The 23,293-nt window shown below is 36.8% G+C and overlaps 1 protein-coding gene across 2 annotated transcripts in view; it reads left to right on the top strand.

Moving 5' to 3' along the window:
* Positions 1-1,493: 1,493 nt before the first annotated feature.
* Positions 1,494-23,293, top strand: part of LOC107680270 (cytohesin-3-like) — a 25,427-nt gene continuing 3,627 nt past the window's right edge. Inside the window, exons 1-7 of one of the 2 annotated variants that reach the window (XM_016476093.1) lie at positions 1,494-1,535; positions 20,783-20,865; positions 21,104-21,168; positions 21,289-21,355; positions 21,442-21,560; positions 22,538-22,618; positions 22,827-22,939. In XM_016476093.1, coding sequence (XP_016331579.1) covers position 1,535; positions 20,783-20,865; positions 21,104-21,168; positions 21,289-21,355; positions 21,442-21,560; positions 22,538-22,618; positions 22,827-22,939 — 529 coding nt within the window. In that variant the 5' untranslated portion in view covers positions 1,494-1,534. Of the gene's footprint in view, positions 1,536-12,200; positions 12,461-20,782; positions 20,866-21,103; positions 21,169-21,288; positions 21,356-21,441; positions 21,561-22,537; positions 22,619-22,826; positions 22,940-23,293 lie in introns of those variants that run through there. The other variant, XM_016476092.1, reaches the window with a different exon arrangement.

Raw genomic sequence — 23,293 nt, 5'->3', positions numbered from 1 at the left:
TTTATCACTTTACATGGTGGCGGTGGCGGAGGTGGATGATCGGGTAGCGCCGCTTCACACTTTTGGAATAGGCTATTTGCTTTTTGCAGTTTCGCATGCGGTGTAATTTAAAAACAGCGCCTAATAATATGGTTGAGGTCTCCCTCGCTTCCAAGCCCCTCCAAAGACTTCATAGAGCCTCATGATTATCCAGAAGAAAAAAAAAAAAAAAATCCTTTGTTCCACACTGTGTGGCAATTAGTTCCCTAATGCAAATGCTTCTATGTGGCATATCTGTAATTGAAACTGTAAGTGAAAATTTGCAATATCAACCTCAATTTCAGAATGTCTCAGTAGCTACTTGGTTTGTCCCTCTTTCGCTTTAATGACAGCAGCACTGGAGCAGCATGGACTCTACTAGTTTGTGTCAAATCTGCTAATCATGTTAAACCTTTATTTTTTTTTACATTTATTTGTATTTTTTATTTTCAGTTCCATGTTTTGAATTCCATGGCCCAGTTAAAAAAAAAATGTTTAAACTGGATCAGAACGATCCGGGTTTGGAAATCCCATGTTTTGCTATTGAGGATCAGGTAATTCATTTTACCATCCATCCATCTCTTTTTTTTGGCGCGGGTTTGAGTCCAGATTAACATTACATCACTCAGATCCATATACAAAATGTCCCAGATTGCCAAATCTGGATTACCAGTGCTATAAATGGAATCACAATGTAGGCTACTAGCTATAAAAGATGAACTACAGTAGCTGTTTCCTCCAGCAAAAATGAAACCGCATTACTTTATGAAACGATCACGTTGCCATTTTCATTTGGAAATGTAACTTTCAATATAATACATATTACAGTACATGTGTAAAGAGGTTTGCATACTTGAGCTAAAGAAAGAGGGTTGTACTAGAAAAGCAAACAGTAAAATTTTGTGTTTGTAACTACAGTAAACAGGTGTGTGTGTGTGTGTGTGTGTGAGAGAGAGATCAGGAAGGCTTATTCAGTACTAAAATGTTATACCTATCAAACACTGAGGTTCACCTGTTTGGGTAACGCCAGCCAATCATACTGGGTCTATACCTCACTCTGCTACACTATCTAAGCAATACAGTGGAATACTGCAATAAATTTAGTAAACCATCCCTATTAGTCAAACATTTTTTTTATTTATATATTTATTTATTTTTTTATTATTACCCTCATTGGGGGCTGAGCCCCCCTAAAATGAAAATCATAGAATCGCCCCTGCTCACGCGTAAAACAGGTCCAAATCAAACAGTCGCGCGATCTTTTTCACATTTTTGGTGGTTGTGCGTCACGTGACGTATAACAGACACCATATGAATGGCACGGCAATCTGGAGAGGGGGCAGCTACCAGCGATCTGTTTACAAACAAAATATCATCTAATAGATGTGGGTTCACGTCCTCGTACCTGCCTTTTGTCCCAAAGTAATGCGCTACCGACGGCATCGTTGGCCTGGCAAGGTTAGAGAACGACAAACCAACCATAACGCTTAAAGAAGTGATAAGAAATTCACGAGGAAGTAAGTTGTTTTCATTTCTGGATGACCCATACCTGGGGGGTGTTCCAAAAAGCAGGTAATGTGACATACCCGGGTATGTTTGAGGATAAGCGAGCGGATAACCTCAACACTATGACAAGGTAATGTTTAATTTATTATATTATATATATTTATTTATTACATTTTATATTATCATCTCACACATGGATCAGCATTTTCAAAAAGATCCAAGATTCAAAAAACGTTATTAATCCCAGAGGGAAATTGCTTTCCATGTTACAATTGCTCTCAAGAAAGAAAGAAATAAATGAATGAAAGAAAGAAAAAGATTATAAATAGGCAGTAATAATAATAATAAATTGCATTGCACAAGAAAAGTCCCTTATTGCATATGAAATTAACATGTATTGCACATGCATTACTCAAAAATGTCCCAGCACTTATACAGCCTAATGGCCACAGGGATAAAGGATCTTCTGAAGCGCTCAGTGGAACATTTGGCAGTAATCAGTCTCTGGCTGAATGTGCTCCTCTGGTCGACCAAGTTCCTTTGTTTTCCTGACAATGAGCTGTAGGTGGTTTAGCTCACACCAGGTAACAAAGTTGTCCACTACCGTCTGATACTCTGAGGTGTCACCACCCTGAATACATCCTACAACCACAGAGTCATCAGAGAACTTCTGAAGATGGCAGAATTCGGAGTTGTAACTAAAATCAGATGTATACAGGGTGAAGAGGAAGGGAGAAAGAACTGTCCCCTGAAGAGCACCGGTGCTGCAGATCACAGTGTCGGACACACAGTTCTGTATGCGGACGTACTGGGGGCGGCCAGTGAGGTAGTCCATAATCCAAGAGACCAGAGGAGTGTTCACCTGCGTGTTCTTCAACTTCTCCTCCTGTAGGGTGGGCCTGATGGTGTTAAAGGCACTAGAGAAGTAAAAAAAACATAAACCTCACAGAGCTCCTCGCTTTCTCTAGGTGAGTATAGGTTCGATGGAGCAGGTGGACGATGGCATCATCCACTCCAAGTTGAGGCTGTAACAATTTTGAATTGTTTTTGAAACAATTTTGAATTGTTGAATTGTCAATTTTGAAACAAAGTTGAATTGTAACATGGAAAGCAATTTCCCTCTGGGATTAATAAAGTTTTTTGAATCTTTGAATCTTGAATTTTCTATAATGTCTAAATTCTAAATCAAAATACATATCTGATATGACTTAATATATAATTAGCATCAAACAAACAATATAATTCATATTCTCGAGGATTAAAGACTAAATGGAAAAAAAATAAAAATGATTGCACAACCATCAGAACATACTCTGAGTTGAATGAACTAACTCCCAGACGAGTTTTTGGAACCACATACCTCGAGTAAGCAAGGTTTGGGGTTAATCAACCGAAATTTCAGGGTTTAGCTGACAGTAAATTAACCATGCTTTCTGGAATACACCCCTGTTCCACCTAAAATACCCGTAGCTTTGGTCACCTGTACGTTACGTTCATTCAATCACGGTTGCCAGGTCTGTGTAACAAAAGCAGCCCAATTGCTACTCAAAAAAGGGCTAAGTTAACCACGGCCAAAAAAACTAGCACAATCGCTTCGGTCTTGGCAACACTGCATGTCATTCTTGAGACATGGGACAAAACAGGTCCAGCAAGGGTAACTGCTATTAGGTTTAAAAATAAAAAATATTTTCAATGTTAAATGTCATGAGGGATTAATAATAGAATGTATTTAACACAATTATCACCTTCAATTTAATTTTCTCATTATTATACCAAATCTATGTTTCTTAATGTCCTCTCACTACATCTAAAACAGTGTGTCCACAGAGAAGGGTTCAATCATTCATATGCAATAAAATAGATAAAAATGTTTTTTTTTTAATGATGAAAAAGAGCTTGTTTGATCAAAAGCAACACTTAATAATATCTCCTATCAAAGCAAGGTTGTTTTTTAATGACACATGCATGTTTAATAAGATTTTAAAGTTGCGTCCCCACTTTTTGTCAACACCGTCAGACATTCAATAAAATGTAATAAAATCAGGGAATATCAGGGGCAGCTGTCACTCTAAAGGACCCCCTTGTCACAGTCCACCTCTGCAGAGTACATCAGTGTCAGACAGGCTCTGCTAAGTTTTATAGTTTTAGAATATTTTAAATCCTAATGTTAATATTTCCTGTGTCACAGCCATGATATGTCAACACCATCTTCCAATTTCTGAGGAAATTATTTGAAATATTTAGATAATTTTATTCTCCTGAAGCACGTTCCATTAGCATCTAGCATCAACAGAAAAAAATAAAATGGCTACTACATGAACTCCATTGGTTTTGTGAAAGAAATGCCAAATTTGTCAACACCGTCAGATGTCACCACCATAAGATTTTGTGTTCCAATGATATATCAAAATACTTAAATGTGACTCTTGATTAAAAGCTTTATAAATAATAACATACTCACTGTTTGTTTTAATACAGTAATTGACTGATTCAATGTATTTGATAGTTAAAATGACTACAAATTCAGGTTTTCGTCACCTCCGTCAGATGTGTCAACTCCGTCAGTTCTGTCACCTCTGTCAGTTGAATATTTTGATAATATTTCATTATGATATTTTATATTTGTTGTGGAATTATTGGTCACATGTGAAAGTGTAATCTGTCTGCTAACACCAGAATGTGTTTTGAAATGTTAAAAACATCTTGAATGCTGTTAAAGATAAAGCTGAAATTATATTACACAGTCCAAGTAGTTAGAATACATTTGATGGAAAAAACAAAGGATTTGATGTTCAGAACGATTAACTACAGTAATTAAGCCATGCGTATTACCCCCGACTTTAAAAAAAAATGTCATTCTGAAAATATAATTATATTTTTCTTAAATAACACGTACTCCCTATCTACAGGCCTTACTATTCTCATATGATATATAACTGATGTTCTACAAAACAGCAAGCTTTAAAACACTTTTTGTCTTACTGCTGAAAAGACCACTTACTGTGAAATCCGTTTTCTCTCAGGTAGGGTGAGAGTGGGGACGGTTGCAACAAGTTGCAGCATGGCTTATTTCTTAAATCAGGAAAGAGCTACAGTGATGATATTCATATTGCACACATGCTTAGTTAGCCCCTCATCCTTCCTGGAAGAAATCAGCCACATGTGACCATTCTTTCTACAAAAATCATTTTAATGGTAAAAATGTATTTTTTTTTTCATGATCAGATTTTTTTGTCATACTAAATTGTTTGCGTGGAGTGTTGTAAAAACATCATTTTAATCTGTGTTTTCTTAGCTTCGTTCTAATAGGCATAGCTAGCATGTGTCTAAGACAATGTGTCAAGCTAATATACCAAGTTTTATCACAGCTGTCAGTGTTGGGACAGTTGCAACAGGTTGTCCCAACATGCGGTCTCTTACCACAACACTGATGTAAAAGCTTGCCATAACATTACAAAATTGAAATTTTATGGATTGGTAAAGAATCCCTTTGAACAGTCAGGTATCTCACCTTTTTTATTTAAGTAAATAGGTTAAAAATAAGTTAAAGTCTAAGGTGGACTAATTTCCTTCACTCTCACCCTCTCTTTGTCTTACACACACACACACACACTTATAAAGTCAGTTACATAGAATGATACATTTGTCTAATTTGAATTTTTAAAAGTAAGACTGATTATCTAGTTAACTCCTAGTTAGTCAAACTAGTTCTTAAGACACTGTCTTAACATAGTGGCTTTGTTTATGCAACTGGCCCTAGTTCAGTAAACTTTCACAGAAGTTAACATAAGTAGGCTATTATTAAATTTCAGTGACTTGATTTTGATTAAATTCATATTTTATAGTTCTGATGTATTGTAATAATTAACCAAAACATGGTTGTTACTAAAATGTTTTTTTCCATTTACTATTCTTTGTTTTTATACAGCCAATTTAACTTGAAGACCCCGTCTGCGCACAAATAAATCACAACATGAAATTTAAGAAATGATTTTAATTACATAAAAAAAAACAAAAAACATTTATCTTGACTTTATCTAGTGGTTATTTTGGGAAAAACAGTCGGTGGTGTGTTGTACCCCACTCTACCCTAAAGTTGAAAAGATTTCATAACAAAAGAAAAGTGTATTGTGCAACAGTGTGATGTGCATCATTTTAATACAGTTTAACCCTCTTATGCAACTACAAGTAGGCTATCTTTTTACTACAAATATAATAATTACGAGTCATTTTTATGGAGAACTATAGCCTACGTCTGTTATTAGGGGGAGAGCAGGGGCGAAAGTACCATTTTTCAGAAAAACGTAATTTTAAAAGATAATGTTTTAGACAGAGATTTAATTTTGGTGTGGTCAATAACTCACAAGTGCGTTCTATCAATGCCAGGTGGTATTTTGTACAAATGTAGAACGACGTCAGTATAATTTCACTTTGAACTTGCACATTGTTACTTTCGACCCCGTCAATTGGGACGAAAGTAATGGCGCTTTTCCACTGCGTGGTACGACTCGGCTCGGTACGGCTCAGTACGGTACGGCACGGCTCGGTTCGGCTCGGTTTGCGTTTCCACTGCAGTTTAGTATCGCTTTAGAGTGGGCGGGATTATTCGCATGTCATTATAGTTGCGCCGCCTCTACTGCCTCTAAACCCCCCAAAAGTGAACCGTACCGAGCCGTACCGCGCCGTACCATGCAGTGGAAAAGCGCCATAACAGACAACAATTCAAGCTAGATTTTTTGTGTTACTTGTGTTTTTATTGAATATACCCGACTATGACCTTGTTAATATTAATAATATGTAACATATGTCACACAACCACGCGCACTTACCGTCTCATTCTAGCGTTTAATGTAGTGATGGGAATTCAGGCTCTTTTGGCTCAGCTCAGCAAAAGGAACCGCAGCTCTTTCGGCTCCCAAACGGCTCTTTATTTAGTACCACTTCTGGCTTTTGTAATTCAGCCAAATTTGTCAATGTTTTGACCTATGTCTGGTATGTGTGCACAAATATAATTAAATTATTCAAAGTAATTAAACTAAACAAAATAAAATACAATTCAAAACTATAAAATGCTACTTAATCCTGAAGACCTTGATTAGCTCGTTAAGGTTAGAGCTGAGTAGAGTTGGACTTTGAGTAGAGTTAAACTCTTCAGCAAAGTGGGCCAGAGTTGCCCACCCCTGACCAAAAGGTTTTGCCTGAGGAATACTCAAAACACAGCACTGCCCTGATTTAAAGCGATGATGTCTCGCTTTAAAATGAACCTGATGCAGTTATGTAGACTCACCAGTAGATGGAGTAAGAGACGGGGCCTTTGGAAACGAGGCGGCATGCCAGGGGAGCTTAGACCCTGGACAAATGTGACAGAACCTTGGGGCTGAGATGGCTTAGGCAGAAACCTCTATGGAAGAGTACTACAGGAGTCTAGTAGAATTGCCTGAAAAATATCAAAAGCTGTTATAGCTTACAAACCATAAAAGATAATGTTGTCCAGAGTGCTGGTATCTGACAACTGATTCTAAACTTAATGCTTTTTACTTTTGAATGAAGTTTACTAGACTGTCCTCTAAGTAAATAAATACAATTTCATTAAATAACAGGATTTGGTGTGTTAGATTTGTTTTTCAGTATGTCATGTTTTGTCTATGAAAACCTTTTATGAAATTATTATTGCTATATGTTCTAATACTAAAAACCATTTCATCATTGAGATAATAGTCTTTCATCAACTGCTGCTTATCCACCACTTTAGACCTTCCTCACTCTTACATTGTGGAAGACTATAAAGCACACTGCTAAAGTACAGCTACAAAAATGCTAGAATGAAATGACAAGTTTCATAAACAAACTGAGCTACTTTGTTGAATACACCACAGCAAATTGAACATGTTTGTAAAAAAAAAAATGTAACTTTAGATGATCTGTGTCATTGTTGATTGATATCATTGTTGATATCACCCCTGTTGATATCAGACTCTTGTGAGTTGAGCATATGGACCTTCAGCTTTGTTTAAACATGCAGAAATTGAATGCAGAAGCATTTACACTACAAACCCCACGTGGTTGAAAACTGTTATGACAGCTGAATTTGATTAATGTGAGCGAATCTCAAAATACATTGTACATCTCAAAATACAGGTGTAAATGCTGTTTACATAAACAAGCAACCTAAAAGTATAAAAGCAATCCTGATTTAAAATACTAATACTTTAGTACATGGGTATATACTACTGAGAGATACTGTATTTATGAATCATTGCAGGATATTTTAAGGTACTTGAAAGACTACCATGGAAGTACTACCATAGCACACAAGCTGGTAATAAATAGTAGAATGCAAAATCAAGCTGATAAGAAAGGGAACAACATTCAATATCATGTGGATGTTAAAATGTAAACCCATGCTATCATGATAAGCCATGAGACAGTGTCTCACTAATTTGCATGTTGGCACCACTGTATGTGGGGGTCTATTTGGAAACATCTATGAAGGTTATGTCCATTGTCTGTGCTATCAGCTTCTGCCAGCAAACATGTGCCAAGTGGCTTCCAGAGGATATGAAGTGAACATAGAAGTACATAGAAGTAAAAAAGTGGGACAATATTAGAAAAAAAAATGATTAAATATATTATACTCTGTTTCTTTAGTTTTCATTCAGTGGCTTTCCTTCATACAATCCTAAAAATAGAAATTGAGTCCATATATGTATGGATGAATGAATGGATGGATGGTCATTATTATTATCTGATGGTGTGGTGTGTAAATCTTATCAATGCAAAAATGTACTGATTAAGAAAACGGTTTCATACTAATCTACAGATCCATGTAGACCATGTTTCCACTCTATTGTAGACAGGCTAAACAGGTTCTCTACAAACAACCTGTTGTCAGCTGTTTTTTTTGGCAAAAGAGATTGGCAACCCTTAAACAGGCAACGTGCACCACAGGATACATATTCTTTAGTCTCTTGTAGGAGGCACGAGGAAGAATTTTTCATCCAATACTGTCATCGTTATCATAGTTGAGGTTGTTTGGAGTATGGGGGTCACATGACTTGGTTCAAATTTTCTGTGCTTGTTTTGTCAGTTTGACCTAAAGCCAACATGTACACCCATGGGGCTGGCTATTCAGAAAATGTAGAAAGTAGGCATATATTAATCTTACTTTTTTCAGCAAAAAATGCAATACAACTGTTAGTATTAATTATGAACATTGTCTTGAAATGTTGAAACAGAAAATTAAGTCATATGTTGTTCATGTTGTTTTTTATCGCATTTTTAAATATGCGCATCACCTGAGATACGTTGCCTGATTAGGGTATGAAAAAAGGATTATCACAAGGTAACCTGTGCCCCCTGTTAGGTTATTTCATTATTGTGCATTCTGGGGTAGTATGGGGTGGTGAGTGTGTGAAGTGGGTGTTTTGAGGGGGTTTGGCGTTCCCCCTTGGTGGTTATGGGGGGTGGGGTGTAGAAATCACAGAAAATATACAGTAATCACAGAAATCACACAAAATACAAGGGGGAGCCCCTTGATAAAAAAATCTCTCAGAGGGGTGGTGTGGGGGTGGATGGGGATTATAAATCGCATCAAGGGGAGCGGATGTCCCTCAGTAGAAATCACATATCAGGGTAAGGGACCCTTAGTGAAGAGCCTTTCTTTAGTTTTCATTCAGTGGCTTTCCTTCATACAATCCTAAAAATAGAAATTGAGTCCATATATGTATGGATGAATGAATGGATGGATGGTCATTATTATTATCTGATGGTGTGGTGTGTAAATCTTATCAATGCAAAAATGTACTGATTAAGAAAACGGTTTCATACTAATCTACAGATCCATGTAGACCATGTTTCCACTCTATTGTAGACAGGCTAAACAGGTTCTCTACAAACAACCTGTTGTCAGCTGTTTTTTTTGGCAAAAGAGATTGGCAACCCTTAAACAGGCAACGTGCACCACAGGATACATATTCTTTAGTCTCTTGTAGGAGGCACGAGGAAGAATTTTTCATCCAATACTGTCATCGTTATCATAGTTGAGGTTGTTTGGAGTATGGGGGTCACATGACTTGGTTCAAATTTTCTGTGCTTGTTTTGTCAGTTTGACCTAAAGCCAACATGTACACCCATGGGGCTGGCTATTCAGAAAATGTAGAAAGTAGGCATATATTAATCTTACTTTTTTCAGCAAAAAATGCAATACAACTGTTAGTATTAATTATGAACATTGTCTTGAAATGTTGAAACAGAAAATTAAGTCATATGTTGTTCATGTTGTTTTTTATCGCATTTTTAAATATGCGCATCACCTGAGATACGTTGCCTGATTAGGGTATGAAAAAAGGATTATCACAAGGTAACCTGTGCCCCCTGTTAGGTTATTTCATTATTGTGCATTCTGGGGTAGTATGGGGTGGTGAGTGTGTGAAGTGGGTGTTTTGAGGGGGTTTGGCGTTCCCCCTTGGTGGTTATGGGGGGTGGGGTGTAGAAATCACAGAAAATATACAGTAATCACAGAAATCACACAAAATACAAGGGGGAGCCCCTTGATAAAAAAATCTCTCAGAGGGGTGGTGTGGGGGTGGATGGGGATTATAAATCGCATCAAGGGGAGCGGATGTCCCTCAGTAGAAATCACATATCAGGGTAAGGGACCCTTAGTGAAGAGCCTTATAGGCCCTCCTGGCCTTTGGGCCCCCTGTACACAGTCCCCTTTTCTATTTATTTTGAGTTTAGAAATTGTGAAAATGTTAATATTTGCATGTAAAACTGATAATATTGCATTTAGTTGACTTCATCTTTGCATTGTTAACTAGATTTCTGTTCTTGCAGGGTTTCACACAGCTCATTTTATGGTAGAACAGGGGTGTCCAGCCCTGCTCCTGGAGGGCTACCATTCTGCAGTGTTTAGCTCCAACCCTGATCAAACACATCTGAAAAATCTAACAAAAGTCTTCAGGATTACATAAAAATGATATGTTGTTACATAAATTACATTATATGATTGTTTAGTGATGGAGCTAAACCGTGCAGGACAGTGGACCTCAAGGGATGGAATTGCCCACCCCTGAGAATGAAGACGAGACGAGAAATGTCTGTGCCTTAAATTTAGGACACTTAAGACATGTCATACATGAAGCATATTTTGAATATTACATATTTGTTTGCTTCAAATAAATCATAGAATTATTGATGAATTAAGCTGTTTTTTATAACCTAATAGGGCAACGTATCCTGGGAGATACAACTCGTAAAATCCAAAATATATCAAGTATTACAAAAAGTCCTTTGAATATGTTTTACTTAAGTCCAAATGATATAAAATGACATGAAATTATTTTTTGCTGATCATTTTCCACTCTTGCCTGTTTTAGGGTTAATTAGTCAATTTGGCATCGGAGCTGTATTAATGAATCAAATGAATGTGAATCTTTGTAAGAGTGAACTGGGTGGTACAAGTGAAGTTCATGGGAGAGTTTTTCTTGCCCTGGAAAAAAAAGGAAAAATGCAAACAGCATTCTCTTCCTGAGCTTCAGCAGATATCTGTTTCCCACACAGGATGTCATTCCCACCCTGAAGCCCCTGTTTTCCCTGTACCTACTTCATACGCAGAGGGCCTGGCTGTGTGCTGCATTCACAGAACATTACATTCTGCTCTTTTGATTTCCTCATATCCAGTTATACCTTACATAGCATCCTCAGATGGGATCATTTAAATATGTTAAATGTCAGTTTAAGAGACACAGAGACAAAACTCTCTCATTTTCATAGGACTGAGTGAGTCTAAGTTCCTTTGACTGAATGATACCATCAGCAAAATACGAAACCTGTTTGCTGTGAAGTACAAATAATGGGGCATTTAAATCCATGCAAAAGAAGTGAAACATCAGAGATTGTTTTTGTTTCAACGTGACAATGACTTTCTTGAGTTGTTGAATGGATTATGCATGATTCTTTGGAAAGCCGCAAAACACATTGCACTCAAGATGGAATTTATGACACAAAAGGTAAGAAAGTTTGGAGGGATAATGACCTCAGCTTACCTGGAAAATAGTCTTGACTAATACTGGCTGACATGTGGTGTCCGGAAAACAGGCAAGTTCCTGTACACTGCACAGTCATTAGGAACCTGGGATTCTCCACCCTAATGCTGATATCACTCTTGCATATGAAGCTCAGGATATTGCATATTACCTCATTGGGTGTGTTTCCAGGTCTCTTATATGCATTAGATCTTATAAGAAATATTTACATAAGTGAAGACTGTGGTTAAAACGTGTGGCAAAAATATTAATAAATACATGTTTTGTGAATGATAAATTATTATAATTGTGTATTATTAATCAAATTATATAATATGAATCATATAATATAATTACAAAGTAATTAATCATGCTTTTCTCTTGCTCTTCTCATGCTTTTCACACCTAACACCAATACATTAGAAATAGAAAATTACAATGCATTCTGTCGGATTTTTATTTTAATATTTTAATTTTATTCTTCCGACTTACCTTCGAGGCAATTACACATGAATTAATTAGACTAGGTAAAGACCAGGATGCAATCACTTAATAACAGTCATATATTCATAGATTATGATGATGGGCGGAGCCTCTATTTTGTTGGCTAAATGAAGCTGTTTCTTCTCACTAGTCTCTCTGGAAGAAGGTGAATGGGAGCTGGCGGAGAGTGGTCTGCATGTTTATTTGTTTCACCAGGATTTATGTTCATCTATGCAGCAATTTATGGAATATGCGAATGATATTTAGAGCAGCCCCTGAACTGGGTTACGATGAGCTCAGTATATCCTAATAGGCTATGATTTAATTTTGTGTTTCACAGACCAGTGTTATTAGGGTAGTAATCTAAGACTAGAACGTTATTTACATCAAGTCCCTTCACAGAATAAACATGGATGAAGATAACCGAGGTAAGGTTTGTTTTATTCTCAAGCACAAGCAGCTGTCAGTCTCCGGTTTGTTTGTTTCAAAACGGCATTTTTGAGCGTAACAGGCGCGTGCAGTTGATTCGGAACGCGTTTTGATGCCCAACACTCGATAGACGCTCACTCGGTTTCGTCATTGTGAAGGATATTTCATCAGTCATCAGCACTAAACAGGGAGGCAAAAAGTAACGGCATTTTTGAGCGTAACAGGCGCGTGCAGTTGATTCGGAACGCGTTTTGATGCCCAACACTCGATAGACGCTCACTCGGTTTCATCAGTCAGTTTCACTCGGACTCGATTTCATCAGTCATCAGCACTAAACAGGGAGGCAAAAAGTAAACTTTAATGTAACATTTTCTACTATTCTTATTTTTAATACTATTATCAGTGATTGGATACGAAAAAGTTACTTTATTTACACTTTAACATTCTGCTATTTATAAAAGGTGTTTCGTTTTTACGTGAAATGGCTTATAGTGTTCTTGCTGTCGATGTGTTATCGTTGTGTTTTAATGAGAATTTGAACATCGCTTCAGTCTTATTGCCGGAGTCGTTCATATATGGCTGTTCATATGTTTGTTTGATGTGGAGATCCTTTGAAGCTTCTCGCGAGATGTTTATGAGAACAGTTGTGGTGCCAAGAGGGATCACGAGGCATTTAATTAGTCAAGTGCTCGTATTTTTTTTATAGAGCACTGTATAAATTACCAGTTTATTAATTGGAAAATACTACTTTCAGAACTGAACAGTAGGCTATTACTCGAGTGCCATTCTGCACTCTACTGTAGCAGTGCTGACATTCAGTACAACAGCACAATTGGGAGACCAATGTTGCTTTATACAACATTTCAGCAAACAATAACTGATGTTTCAGACAAAAAAAAAAAAAATGCTGGTTATTTTGTATATATCTTCTCCATCAGGTAAAATGGTTCCAAAAGAAGCTACTGCAATGAGTACTGCTTGTCACGAAGAAACTTGCAGACTGATCTGGTATGGAGTAGTGTGTATGAGTGGAGAAGAGTGAGAGATTTTTTCTGCGGATTCAAATCGTTCACTCAGCTTCAGATATACTTTACATTTTGCACTTCAATACACTCCATTTATAAACATTAACATGTATCCGAAATGCCTCGAAATCTGAAAAATCAAGCTATTGTGGCAAAAAAGCCCTGTATGAGTTTTTGTACCATATTTATATCATATAATAAGTGATATCACACAGTGAGAGCAATATCACATGAGTGCTGTTTTTGTCCCGAATAGCACGATTCTAAATGTGATTTTATACAACTGTTCAGTAAATAAAAAGTTAATATTTTGTTATATTTTAAACAATATTGTTATAAAATAATATTGTCTGTTTTTGCTCAGTTTCACCAACAGAAATATTACCTATAAAGCTACTGCAGAATTGTTTTTCATTTCAACAGAATTGGTTTTTCATTTCCGAAAGAATCTGCCTTTTGAACAAATCGGGTGAATCAAGGATTTAATGGCCCATTCATAAAGAGAGCCATTAGGAGTGTTCGACTTCATGCGGCGCTGCACAGACCGATCGGCGAGAGTTTCTGCTTGCAGTCGGGGGAAGAATTGAAAGTGGAGACGTGAAGTCGGACACTTTCGGTGCGTCCAAAATCAAGTACTGTCTGAGTAGTTACTACATTTTAATTTACTTCACGACCATTAAAAAAAGTACGTTCTATATAGTATGAATATGGGTAGTATGAATGCTGTGTCTCATTTCGAAGTGTCACGGCCTTCGTAGGATGGGCGGAAAAGGAAACAGGAAGTATCACGTTGCTATGCCAACACATTTATAGCATCGCTGCGCTCTCACGCTAGTTAAATGTACAATACCAGAGGATTAAACAAATTGATAATTTCTCGCCTTGCTAGCAAAGAACTGTTCTCAACATTTAAAAATCACTAAACACTTGTAATCCTGTTTACCACATCTACCAACTGAGGTAATGCAACTTAAAAAACGAAGAACTTGAAAATACTTATATTTAAACACCACATCTTCGCTTGTGTGTAACGTTATATCTGCCAGCGCCACCATTTTTTTTTTCGAATAAACGCCGGTTGTTTATGGCGAAGCAAAGAATTGTGGGTTATCTGTAGCAGCAAAGGACACACCTCATGCATCCACCGAATTCCTGTGAAAGAAGGTCGCATTCGGAGTGTCCTACTTTCTTTTCTGAAATGAGACAGCCTCGTTGACAAATGCAGCCTTTGAATGTGTCCTCCGGAGGGCACAGCCTTCTAAATGAGACACAGCTAAAGTGTCCATCAAATGCGCACTTCAGAATCCAGGCGGAAGAAGTAGGTCATCCGAGCACTTTTCGCCTGCTGTTTTTCGAATACTATGAATTTGGACATACTACTCGCCTCACATAATGTTTTTCACCTGCTATATAGTAGGGAAGTATGTGATTTCGGACACAGCGGAACACGCCTATTTACTTTATTCCTGAATGTATCAGCCGTTTGAACGAATCGAATGAATGAATGACTCATTGACTTACTCATGAAGATATTTAGTGCTACCTGCTGACAGTTTTCATTTCTTATTTAGAGTATAATTTCATTTAAAAAAATCGTATTGACTTTCTTTCGTGGGACATAAAAGAAGATATTTTGAAGGTAAACTTCAAAGCCTTGGACTCAACGGCTATTTGTCTTATCTTACCGTGGGAAAAACCAAATGGAAAACCATTTTCCCTCTGTTTCTGTGGCAGATGGTTGACTGCAAAGAAAGACTGATAGGACGTCATGACAGCCCTCTTAACAGTCTCTACCAGAACCAGAAATTTATGGCCATTTTACATTTTTTAAATCATTGCTTTGTCCTAAGCTAAGGTCTAACCAGAGGCAGACTTTCTCAGACTGATTCAAGGAGAGATAGTGAGGCATGGCGCTCATTGTCTGCGTCTGATGCCACCGGTGTCTGTTCCAGGCTCTCCTGAGGAGCTGTCTGGCACCAGGCATGACACAGGCAGTGGTCAAAAGCTCATCAATGGTGTGACTGCACCAGCAGAGATCCGAAGGACACCGTGCCTGTCAAATCTGCTTAAGGTCAAGACAATGTCAACCACGTTATTATATCAAAAACATCGTAGTGTTTACATTTCACTGCTATGATAGATCTGATACTGCGACATCTTGAGTACTGATTTGATGTTTTTGTTTGCTGCCGATTGAGATTTTGAAATGAGGTTTAATCTGTGAATATTGCAGACTTTAAGATGGTTTCAAACATTTATCGTGTGGATGCATCCTTATTATTGTGAGTGGATGAGACTGAAGAATGAGAGAGATCTTTCAGTGGTTGTTGTGGTCTAAGTGTCACATATGGAATTGATTTGAAGAAAGTCTGGAGGGTATTCCAAAATATTTTATGAACTATAGCGCCAGTTGAACAGTTGCAATGAGTGGATGGTGAATTACTGTTGTTGGATGCAAATATTTTCATATTTGTTTTAAAAATGTGAAAGGGAAAGTTAAAATCCTAAATAGGTTTTTGATGGGGTTGTCAAAACATTTTGTCCCAGCAGGAGATTTAAAAACATACAGTCACTAGTACAAAGAACCCTTGTCCAGTTTTCCACCCACTGAGTCAGGACCGTCCCAGAGCCCCATCTCTTTCATGTCAGGAATGCAGTATTCAGCAGCCATGCATTCTTAAGCATTATTTATTTATCATTTGCAGGTTTTCTGAAGAAAGAGACATTAAAAGGGGTTGTGGGTATTGCATAAGATAGATAAATTTGATAGAAGATAGATTTTGTCACTGGTACATAGTTTGAATCATGTTTAGTGATTGAATTGTTTTGTTTGTTGAATCACCGAGCTTTTTTATGTTGTGTTAGGAATATCAATATCCATAGAGTCTATTTTCATTGTTACCTGTATGTTGAAGATATGCTTAAAAATAAAACCTAAATATGTGTATTAGCATAACTTTATTTTATATATATATACCTGTATATATATATATATATATATATATATATAATCATACATTGCTGTTCAAATATTTGCAATGGGTAAGATTTTTTTCATGTTTCTGATACTCACAAAGGCTGCATTTATTTGACCAGAAATACAGTAAAAACAGTCATTTTCACACACTGATCAGAAAGCAACTTTTTTCTCTTTTGCAAAGAGATAAGCTCTCTGCCCATTCCATCTGTCTCACTGATTAACAGTAATGTAAGTATCCTTCTTTCTGGAAAACAGGTTGTTAAGTGTACCTTTATCAAAAACAGTATAAAAAAAAGCAATCTAACGTGCCTACCAGGCCCATATAATCTCGAAGCTTTGTACTAGGTATCTTATTATCAGCTATATTATGGTAATATATACATTATTATGATTGACAGATACATTAACTCAGCAATGAAGATGTGCAATGGACCAACATATAGCCCACACAAGCCTGTATAGATGGTTTATGCACTTTTATCATATTTGGATAGGATAGTGGCTGGGACACATCTGTGTGTGCAGCACACTTCCTGTGCTGTGGGCCCTTGCCTGAGAGTGTGGTTAATATCAATGGGTAAGCCTGTGGATTTAGAGCAGCTGGTGGCCCGTGCAGCTATTGAGAATAAGGATAAGATATAGTTAGAGGGATTGAGGCCAGTGTGTAGATTAAAGAGGGTGTTAGAGACCAGGATGCAGAGTTTGCTGCAAATCCTTTAATATCTATATTCAGAATGTCAACATGAATTCAACTCATCTTTTTCCACAAACTTATATGTGATTTTCCAGCCTCGTCTCATTGTTTATACGTAGGTATTAGTACGTATCATTTACAAGCACAAAACGTAAATTTTTGTATGTTCTTGTTGATGCTGAAACGTTCTATTTGGATGTATTTCAATGCTTAAAACGTAAAAATTGCTACGTATTTTTAGCTAAAAAAAAAAAGTAAAATATTTACAAATCTTTTATATCATTAAGATATTTGTATCAATACGTTTTTATAATTTTATCGATTAGCAATTCAGATTTTTAGACCTTTTAACCTACCCTCAAACCTAAACCTAACCATTTAATAGTGAATTTAAAAATATATAAAACGTCACTGACCAAAATATGCAGGGAAATGACCATTTTAGTAAAAATATAGCATTAAAAAGATATTTTTATAGTTGCTAATCCCACTCCAACCTCTAAACCTAACCGTAACTATTTCTTAAAAATATGTGCAGTATAAAGAAAAACATGACAGACAGATAAGTGCAATCACAATAATTTATTTACTGCAGAAATGTTAACATCAACAGTACCAGAAGTAACCCAAAATGATGATGCGTTACAGTCTCAGTCCTCTCTGGTGGAATACAGTAGATTTGTGTGAGGTGCAGTGCAGACTCAGAGCAGAATTTAAGTTGTTAATCGGTGAAAATATTATGCAGATTATTATCCCGATCCACTCCGTGAAAGCGCGCATTTCTCATGCAAACACACCTCACCAGAAACACGGCATGTCGCAATCTGTGACGAAGCAGGCGAAGCAGAGCCAATCAGCGTTCGATTTTCCTGTCGTAAAACCATAAAACCTGTCGTAAAACTTGTCTTAAAGCTTCTTTAAGTGGCAATTTTTTAATTTGTAAGGAGCGACCAGCGCGGGTTTTGCATCTTACGGTCGCTGCTCAGGCTCGCAGTCGTATGGATTCTGAAGATTTGGATTACAGTGCACGAATAAAATTGATCCTTTTTGTAATTTTGTTGTGATTTTTGGTGTATTTGGTAGTCACAGCATGTCGGAGAAAACGCCTTTTGTGTCCTATGTGAGGTGCAGTGCAGACTCAGAGCAGAATTTAAGTTGTTAATCGGTGAAAATATTATGCAGATTATTATCCCGATCCACTCCGTGAAAGCGCGCATTTCTCATGCAAACACACCTCACCAGAAACACGGCATGTCGCAATCTGTGACGAAGCAGGCGAAGCAGAGCCAATCAGCGTTCGATTTTCCTGTCGTAAAACCATAAAACCTGTCGTAAAACTTGTCTTAAAGCTTCTTTAAGTGGCAATTTTTTAATTTGTAAGGAGCGACCAGCGCGGGTTTTGCATCTTACGGTCGCTGCTCAGGCTCGCAGTCGTATGGATTCTGAAGATTTGGATTACAGCGCACGAATAAAATTGATCCTTTTTGTAATTTTGTTGTGATTTTTGGTGTATTATGTTTTATGGTTCTGTTGTTAGTCACAGCATGTCGGAGAAAACGCCTTTTGTGTCCTATGGCAAACAAAGTAAATATTACATGATAAGTAATTATTAAACGACTGCAGAAATGTTATTAATTTTAAGGGTTTAAAGTGTAGTCTTGTTTAACATTGTGTATTCTTCAAAACGAGTTGGCAGCAGAAATGACACAATGAAATGTTATCATTTCATATTAAGTAAATGAGTAAACTTAATTTAATAATGTAATTGAAAACATTATGCCATTGATATGACAACTGAATACAATACAACATTAAATGTTAATGCCGAGATTTCAATATTCATAAGGATTCATTTGTAACTCTTTAAAGTTGTTCATACGTAAATCATTGAAAACATTATGCCATTGATATGACAACTGAATACAATACAATATTAAATGTTAATGCCGAGATTTCAATATTCATAAGGATTCATTTGTAACTCTTTAAAGTTGTTCATACGTAAATAATTTACGTTTTAGGTGTCATCAATACGTCAGTATTGTACCTTTAGATGCTCTAAAAACGTCAGTATTGTCGTAAAAACTTAAGTAAATGTACGTTTTGTTGAACCATATTTTATGAAAAATGCATACAAATTCTCATGAGATCACATTGCAGCGATTTTCAGTTGTGTCTAATTTAGGCTATTCCGAATTTAAAGAACCTGCAGTTTTGTTTTGTTTTTTACAAACAGCTGTAATAGTTTCTTAGCAAAGTGTCACTCATGCTGATGGAATGAAGCATTTGAATTGACAATTTTGCATACAGCCAACATTCTTGTTTTTCCACAAGACAAGGTGCAGGGTAGTGATGTCATCCCTAGCCACTGATTTTTTGAGTGTTTCTTATTTTTCCTTTTTCCAAAAATTCAGCATAATGGTTTATATGAATAATATGGAAAGCAACTTGGTAATAATAATGCCTGCCAATCAACGCAATGTCTTGATGAAGACAAACTGATTTTCACAATGAGCCTCAGGACATTGTGGCTTAATTTCATGAGAATGGAATTTACTTCTGTTCTACTAATTTTTGCCAATTCCACAGGCAAGTTAGAGGCACAGAATGTTCATATCTTGAAGGAATATTCTATTTTTACCCCATTTCTTCCATACTAGTTACATTTGACCATACCCAGACCAAACCCTGTTGTGTAACGAACAAATGGCTCCTCATTAAGATTTAGTATAGCGTTTATATAATGATAAAAGATAGAAAAAAAGACCACTGCACTCAATATAAAAGCTCAGAATGACTGCAATGAATCCCCCTATAATGTTATTGTTCAGGTTGAACCCTGATTCATGCACTCATTCTCAACTTCCCCTCCATTGTCATGAGACAGAACCAGACAACCGCAGGAAGTTCCCCCCTGCCCCTCTTATTAGCCCGTCTCTTGTCTAATCCTGGTGCATCTGAGGTGCAGTTACATAATGTACTTATATATATTGTCCACATTTACAAGCAACTGATGTCCTCATCCAAAACACTCTCCTACTTGTGAAAGTTTTGAGAAATTATAAAGTCAGTTCAGGAGATTATGGTCCTTTGTGACTTAATTAAGCATCTGAAACCTCTACAAAAAAAGTTATATAACACCCACAGTGGAGTTTGCGATGCTCAATACATGTTTTCTTTACTGTAACCTTCTGTGTTTCAGTGGGCACCTCAATGTTGCAAAGTTGGGTTGGCTTACAGTCTCTTATTTAGATGCAGGATGAATTTCACCATGGAAGGTCAAGTTGTCCTGAGCATATTGAATCATATCATAGGTGTCCTCAAGGAATGAAGTACTTACATAATATACTCGGTTTCCAGCCTAAAAGAAAAGCTTCTTTCTTGAGTACTAGGTTTTGGGTTGCCAAGGCCAGTTTAATTAACATTATTTATGAGGATAAATGTGCTCTGGATATTTTTTGTCTTACATAGCACTTTGGGATTTGAGTTTAGGTCAGGAACATAGCTGTTTTAACAAAAGATAAAGTATACAGCTTCTTTGGATGTCTTGTAGAATCTGTTTTTTCTTGGCCATCATTATTATTAGATGAACCATTTTAATGTCATATATGTTTCTCAACAGTGCCTGAAGATCTCTCACTGGAAGAGAGAGATGAACTGTCCAACATTAGACGGAGGAAAAAAGAGTTGCTAGATGACATTGAGGTATCGGCTTTAATGTAGCTGTTATCTTTTTAAAGTCATTAATATATATCAGTGATTGACATTTATCATGTCACCGTTCACTACAAGTTCCACCTGATGGGGGCTGAATGTCATTGGTTGCACGATGTATTTTATTATACACTGCATTCATTTGAAGAATATTAAGAATGATTTTTGGTGAATTTGATTAACTTCAGTGATATAACTTAAGTAACGACTTTTTCTGTGATTCTTGCAGCGGTTAAAGTTTGAGATCTCAGAAGTCATGACAGAGATTGAACATTTAACGTGTGTCAGAGAGACGTATGTTACTTTTTGTTTTTCAGATTACAACGATTTGTTTAGCATTGAGACTAAAATAATATTAGTTCATATTTGTTATTTTAAAAGAGAACTTGAGAACTTTTTTTCACCACATTACAGCAAAAGCACTCAGAGGAACAAGCAGATTGCTGTTGGAAGAAAGAAATTCAATATGGATCCTAAAAAGGTACTATTGTTGCTATTGCTTTATTCACCTTACCATATATAAAATGATGTCAAGGTGAAGTGGCTAACATTTAAACATCTTTGCAGGGAATCCAATTTCTTTTGGAGAATGATCTTCTGCAGCACACACCTGAGGACATCGCACAGTTCCTCTATAAAGGCGAAGGCTTAAACAAAACTGTTATAGGAGATTATTTAGGGGAACGGTAAGTCACATCGCTCTCGCTCACATAGCAAGACCAGTTTTGCTATCTGTGCAAATTATATGTGAGTTGTTAGATAAGGCCTTTCCATAAAAGATTCTGCTCTCTCAGGAAATGACTTCCCCTTTTGTAACAACAGAAAATGACCACAAGTTTCCAAAACAATATTTAGCATATTACCCAGACGGCATGAAGACGCCTTATCTCGCCCCTAACTGACATCTCTTAACACAGAATTAGGTATAAAACATTATTATTGCCACCCAATGCTACACCTGTCAATATCAAGACAAATGAAGGTGTAATTGTAGTCTTAAAGGTCTGCAACAATTTAGCTGCTCAGCATTGCCCCCTGAGGGAGGTTTACAAAAAAAGAGAAACTAAGCATGATCTACAGTGTAATAGTTGTTGGATATAAAAATAGCTCTGTCTACGTAGGCATCCTGTCCAAGTTGATAACTGTTGGCTATGCTCTAGCCTGAAGATCAGTTGTACAGTCATCCATTTCATTTGCTACTAGAAAGTGGTCATAAACTTCATATAGCAATTACTGTTAATTGTATTTATGAGGAAGAGCTGAAAGCTGTAATTATTGTGTCTCTTATTAAAAGAGTTTGGAAACATGGTTCTATCTTAGTTTGTGTAACAAGGCATATGCTGTGGTAAATCGCTTCCTTACACTTTATGTTCGTACCTCTGCTTTTTTAAGACCCTTGCATGTATTCAAATTATGTTTTTTATATCCATACACCAAACATGGTCTTACACGATAGTACTTGTGTGCATTTTTTAGTTGGTCTGAAACCCTGTTGTAGAAAACTGAACAAACGAACAGCGACTGACTCCTGAATGTCTAAAAGTCTATACTGTCTTTTGATTGACCTCTGTTAAAATGAGTGCTTGTATCTCTTGAGATGGAGCTTGGAGCGAATGAGGAAATAGCTATTGCTGATTAAACCTTTTTTTCTCATTATTTTTAGAGATGACTTCAACATTAAGGTTTTGCAGGCATTTGTGGAGCTTCATGAGTTTGCTGATCTCAACCTGGTGCAAGCATTGAGGTGAGATTGCTGTTTTCTCCACCATCCATTAAAACTATATGTTCTGAATATAATTAGAGCATAATGTGAGTTAAGCAAGCCATTCATTATCTTTGCATCACTCTTTTACTCTGTTAAAAAAATCATACATACTCATTAATTCCCTTAGGCAAAGGTCCATCAAATAATCATTATAATTTTAAGTGTCATTCCCATTTCTCCCTTGCAGGCAGTTTTTGTGGAGTTTCAGACTTCCTGGTGAAGCACAGAAAATTGATCGAATGATGGAGGCCTTTGCTGCTCGATATTGCCAGTGTAACCCAGGTGTCTTTCAGTCCACAGGTACAGCTTTTATCAGCAGTAATCTTTACTTCTACCTGAACCCATCTTTGTGGCACATCATTGGCCTTAAAGGGGTCATGAACTGAGAAATCAAAATTCCCTTGATCTTTTGACATATAAGGTCATTGTACCATAAAAACATCCTGTGAGTTTCAGAACTCAAGACCTTCTTGTTAGTCTAAAAACAGCTTATATCGAAGCCAAATCTGCCAAAACGACAGGTTGTGGAATGTGCCACTTTATGATGTAATAGTGTGGCTAAACCCTGCCTCTGCAGAAGAAGATCAACGCCTACTTCTACATCACTGTCTGTTTAGCCCCGCCCACCGATTCACGCTTGTAGTGTAAATAACT

Source organism: Sinocyclocheilus anshuiensis, unplaced genomic scaffold, assembly GCF_001515605.1.
Source record: "Sinocyclocheilus anshuiensis isolate Anshui unplaced genomic scaffold, SAMN03320099.WGS_v1.1 scaffold1418, whole genome shotgun sequence".
NCBI classification, from domain to species: domain Eukaryota; kingdom Metazoa; phylum Chordata; class Actinopteri; order Cypriniformes; family Cyprinidae; genus Sinocyclocheilus; species Sinocyclocheilus anshuiensis.
The sequence above is the reverse complement of the archived record's forward strand: the minus strand, read 5'-3'. Positions and strand labels throughout refer to the sequence as shown.